Below are 3,911 nucleotides of genomic sequence, written 5' to 3'. Positions count from 1 at the left end.
GTGTGTGTGTGTGTGTGTGTGTGTGTGTGTATGTGTATGTGTGTGTATGTGTATGTGTGTGTATTTCCCGCGCGTACTTATCCGCGATTTCTTGTCTCAAGCGAGACCTATGTTCTCGTGTCCATGCTGCGCGGCATTTTTCTCTCGTCGGAGATCTTTTCTCATCTTTTCCATCCACTTCTCTTCCCTCGAAAAATCATGAATTTATATGTATTTTTTTTAATTTTGAGACGAGTCATGAAAGATAAGTCCATTGTTTGCGCAATTTCGAGAGAGACTTGTATTTTTCCTTGTTGGGTTATATATTGTTTTCTTTGTCAACCCCCCACGCGTAAAACGAAGCGACTCACACGCTTGCAAAGAAACTACTTATATAATGAACGCTATGCAAATCAATCTTGCGTTTTAATTTAAAGAAAACTTGGCGCGGCATCTGTCAACATGGTTATTCTAATATTTAAATGATCCAAACATTCCAAACGCTTTGCAGGAATAATTGTTTACTATTTGATGATTCCTCTATTTTCATAATTGCGACGATAGAGTTCTGTTTGTTTCCTATTCACCTATCCTCTGTTCCTTATTATTTCCTTTCATCAACTAAACTGCTTCATTTATTTTGTTTTTAGCAAGATATTATGGCTGCAGAAATCTATGCAAGTAATGAAATTATGATTTCTTAACAAATACATGATGTTCTATTTCATTCTTTAAGATTCGTATCAGAATAATGTATACTCTGTTCAATAAGAAATTTACCACTCTTTTCGCATAGAAGGCAAATTATGGATTTTGAGATTATTTCATCTGCTTAATTTTTTAAACATCCGAGCCCGAGTATGCCATATCTATGTAGTAGGTATCTACAGTAAGGTATCTACATACTCCACTTTTGTTTGCTATGCTGCATCCTATGCGCAAAGAATGATAAACCTCATTGAAGAGGTTTACAAAGTATAATATCGAAAAAATGACATTTCTGTATTATTACATCGCTTAAAATATAATGTGGACTTTGCAGCTTCTATTCTCTTTATTGTCACGAGGTATGGTAAACCAATGGATAAAAATAACTTATGAATAACAAAAACATTTCAGTCTGTTTTAAGCAATCTTTGAGAGTAGTCGTTACTAAAGAGAACTCACCACACAACTCCTTTGTCTCACTTTTGCTATAGATGAGAAGAAGGCGATTAGCCCGATTAGAGGGTTTCAACAATAATAATGCAACTGCCAGTTCGTCTAATGCTATTGCTCCGACTTCCCCGAGTACTTCGGAACTATCAAAAGCATTCCCAGGATCAATATCTCCGTCTATTCAACAACAATTACAGCGTGCTGAGATACCAATGGAAGTAGAAGAGAGCAACGATAAACAATGTAATATTACCGAAATGGATAATTCAGGAATTGAAAGCATGGAAGTTGATGAATCGGATAGGAAAGATTCAATACCACGATCGCGTGTAAGTATCTTTATATAAAGAAAAAAAAGAAAAAGAAATATAATGTACATGTATTAATAAAAAACAAAAAGAATCTATTTTTTTCTTCTAATATGATGAAAATGGATTATTCATTATTTTTATCTATATTTATCTCTGTTGCATTTTAGACGACGAGCTCTAGCATAGAAGTTACAACAGATCACATACATGTTGTCATATCACGCGTCTTGCGCATATCGTGGAAAAATTCCGTTGAAGGAACTATATTCTTACCACAAACAGCAGCGTACACGCTGAAACAGAAACAGCTAGATTTTAGTGAAATCATTAACCAGGCCTTAATGGAGATTTTGTGTATGTTCTCGAAAGGGGAAGATCTTTTGAACGATATCACGGTAGATATGTCGTCCGATCGACAGGACAGTCCGAATAACCAAGCGAGTCCTTTGCTAAGTCCTGTCATGGCTCTTCCATCTTACCAATTACCGACTATGCCATTACCCATAGGCAGCAAATCGTCGCAACCCAAAAGTTTAACTTACTTATTAAACTGCTATTCAAGAATCGCAATAGAGGAAAGAAATCATCCAAAGGTATAGGTATACATATTTTAAAAACCAGATAAGATTTTATTAAATCTATTGATTTCTTTGACTGACGCTTAGGCACATATTTTAGCGATCCAGCATACCTCCTCTCTCGAATGTACTGACAGTATTGAAAACGCAATGTGTTCAGTACTCTAGCCTTGTTCTACAAGGATTGGTTGGCATTTGTGAAGCTTCAGTTATTCCTATGTGTACCACTTATCTTCTCTACCCAATACTGTCGCAAAGTTTACCTCGAGGCTACCTTCACGAGCTCGTAGCTAAGACACACACGAATTCAAGCACGTTCAATAAGATATTCACCCCGGTCTTGCAAGGCCTGTATCTCTCAATGCAACAAGCGAGTTTGGTTGGCAATACACACAGAAGACCGATCGAGGCGCTAGAGGAACTAATAGAAATTCGCTGCGGTCCAGGCGGCAAAATACGTCCGATATGCCGTCTAATTACAAATCAAGTGCAATTCTTGCCCGATATTATGACGTCAGCTGCCGGCAGAGAACTTACGAAGACTTCGTTTTTGGGACCGTTTCTCTCAGTATCGGTATTTGCTGAGGAACAACCGAAAGTGGCTGACAAGTTTTTCAGCGGAAATCATGTCACGGACAAGTCGGTGAATTTATCCTTGCAACAAGAGCTGGAAAGTACTAGAACTTCGTTACACAAGATGTTTTATGCAATACTTACAAACAGCAATTGCCGCGATGCTACTTTAACATACTTGGCCGCGTTGTTGCGTCACAATGAGAAACGCGCGCAAATACAAACCGAGGAGTTTTCTCTGGCCGGAGATGGATTTATGTTGAATTTATTATCGGTCTTGCAAATGCTCTCTGTAAAAATCAAACTGGACACCGTAGATCCTCTGTATCCATTTCATCCCTCCAGCTTTGTTGATATAAAGAACGACACAAGACTGAAACTTACCTCGCAGGAAGTCGCGGAATGGCAAAAGCATCTGGAGAAGACGCATAAGTGGACGGAATCGAAATTTCCAACTCAGTGCTGGTTCTTGACGTTGCATTGCCATCACATCGCGTTACTACCGGCATTGCAAAAGTATCAAAGAAAATTGCGAGCGTTACGCGACTTAAAAAATATGCTCAACGAATTGCAAGCTACGGAACCCCAATGGAAGGATAGCCCCTTCGCTGAACATAATAGAGATTTGATTAAACAATGGAAGCAGCAATCGGAACAATTAAGTAAATTTAAATCGTGTGCGGACGCAGGTCTGATAGACCCTGTCTTTTTAAGAAGATGCTTACATTTTTATATATCCGTGGCTGAGGTTTTGTTGAGTCTTCTGACACAGACTGCCCCAGGTAACCCTCTCCCCAAACTTCCACTTCCTCAGGAAGTCACATGCAAGTTTACCGCATTACCGGAATGGTACGTGGAAGATATAGCGGAATTCTTGGTGTTTACACTCCAGTAAGTTCTCATTATATGTATTATTAAGTATTAATTAAAAAATATTATAATTATACAATATATGATACGCTTATTAATAATTATAATTCCGCATGTAGATTCTGTCCTGGAGTAGTGATAAGTGGTAATATGGATAATCCGCTTATCACGTGGCTACTGGTCGTCGTGTGTACACCGCATTGTATACGAAATCCGTATCTAATTGCAAAAATCATCGAGGTCCTCTTTGTGATAAATCCTAGCCCTCAGGTAAATTTATTAGGAAAATATTGTTAAATTATATTACTGCATTATTTTGTGTGTGTGTGTGTGTGTGTGTGTGTGTGTGTGTGTGTGTGTGTGTGTGTGTGTGTGTGTGTGTGTGTGTGTGTGTGTGTGTGTGTGTGTGTGTGTGTGTGTGTGCGTCGCGCGCGTCGTACGT

At 38.5% G+C, this 3,911-nt stretch overlaps 1 protein-coding gene across 1 annotated transcript in view; it reads left to right on the top strand.

Moving 5' to 3' along the window:
• The window catches only part of LOC105624965 (ubiquitin conjugation factor E4 B), a 5,124-nt gene extending 1,358 nt beyond the window's left edge, over window positions 1-3,766 (top strand). The window contains exons 2-5 of the mRNA XM_012206308.1: window positions 1,179-1,466; window positions 1,616-2,041; window positions 2,127-3,490; window positions 3,589-3,766. Coding sequence (XP_012061698.1) covers window positions 1,179-1,466; window positions 1,616-2,041; window positions 2,127-3,490; window positions 3,589-3,766 — 2,256 coding nt within the window. The remainder of the gene's footprint in view (window positions 1-1,178; window positions 1,467-1,615; window positions 2,042-2,126; window positions 3,491-3,588) is intronic.
• The last annotated feature ends 145 nt before the right edge of the window (window positions 3,767-3,911 follow it).

The sequence above is a fragment of the Atta cephalotes genome (genome assembly GCF_000143395.1).
Source record: "Atta cephalotes unplaced genomic scaffold scaffold00097, whole genome shotgun sequence".
Classification (NCBI taxonomy): Eukaryota; Metazoa; Arthropoda; class Insecta; order Hymenoptera; family Formicidae; genus Atta; species Atta cephalotes.
This window is presented reverse-complemented; position numbering and strand designations above follow the sequence as displayed.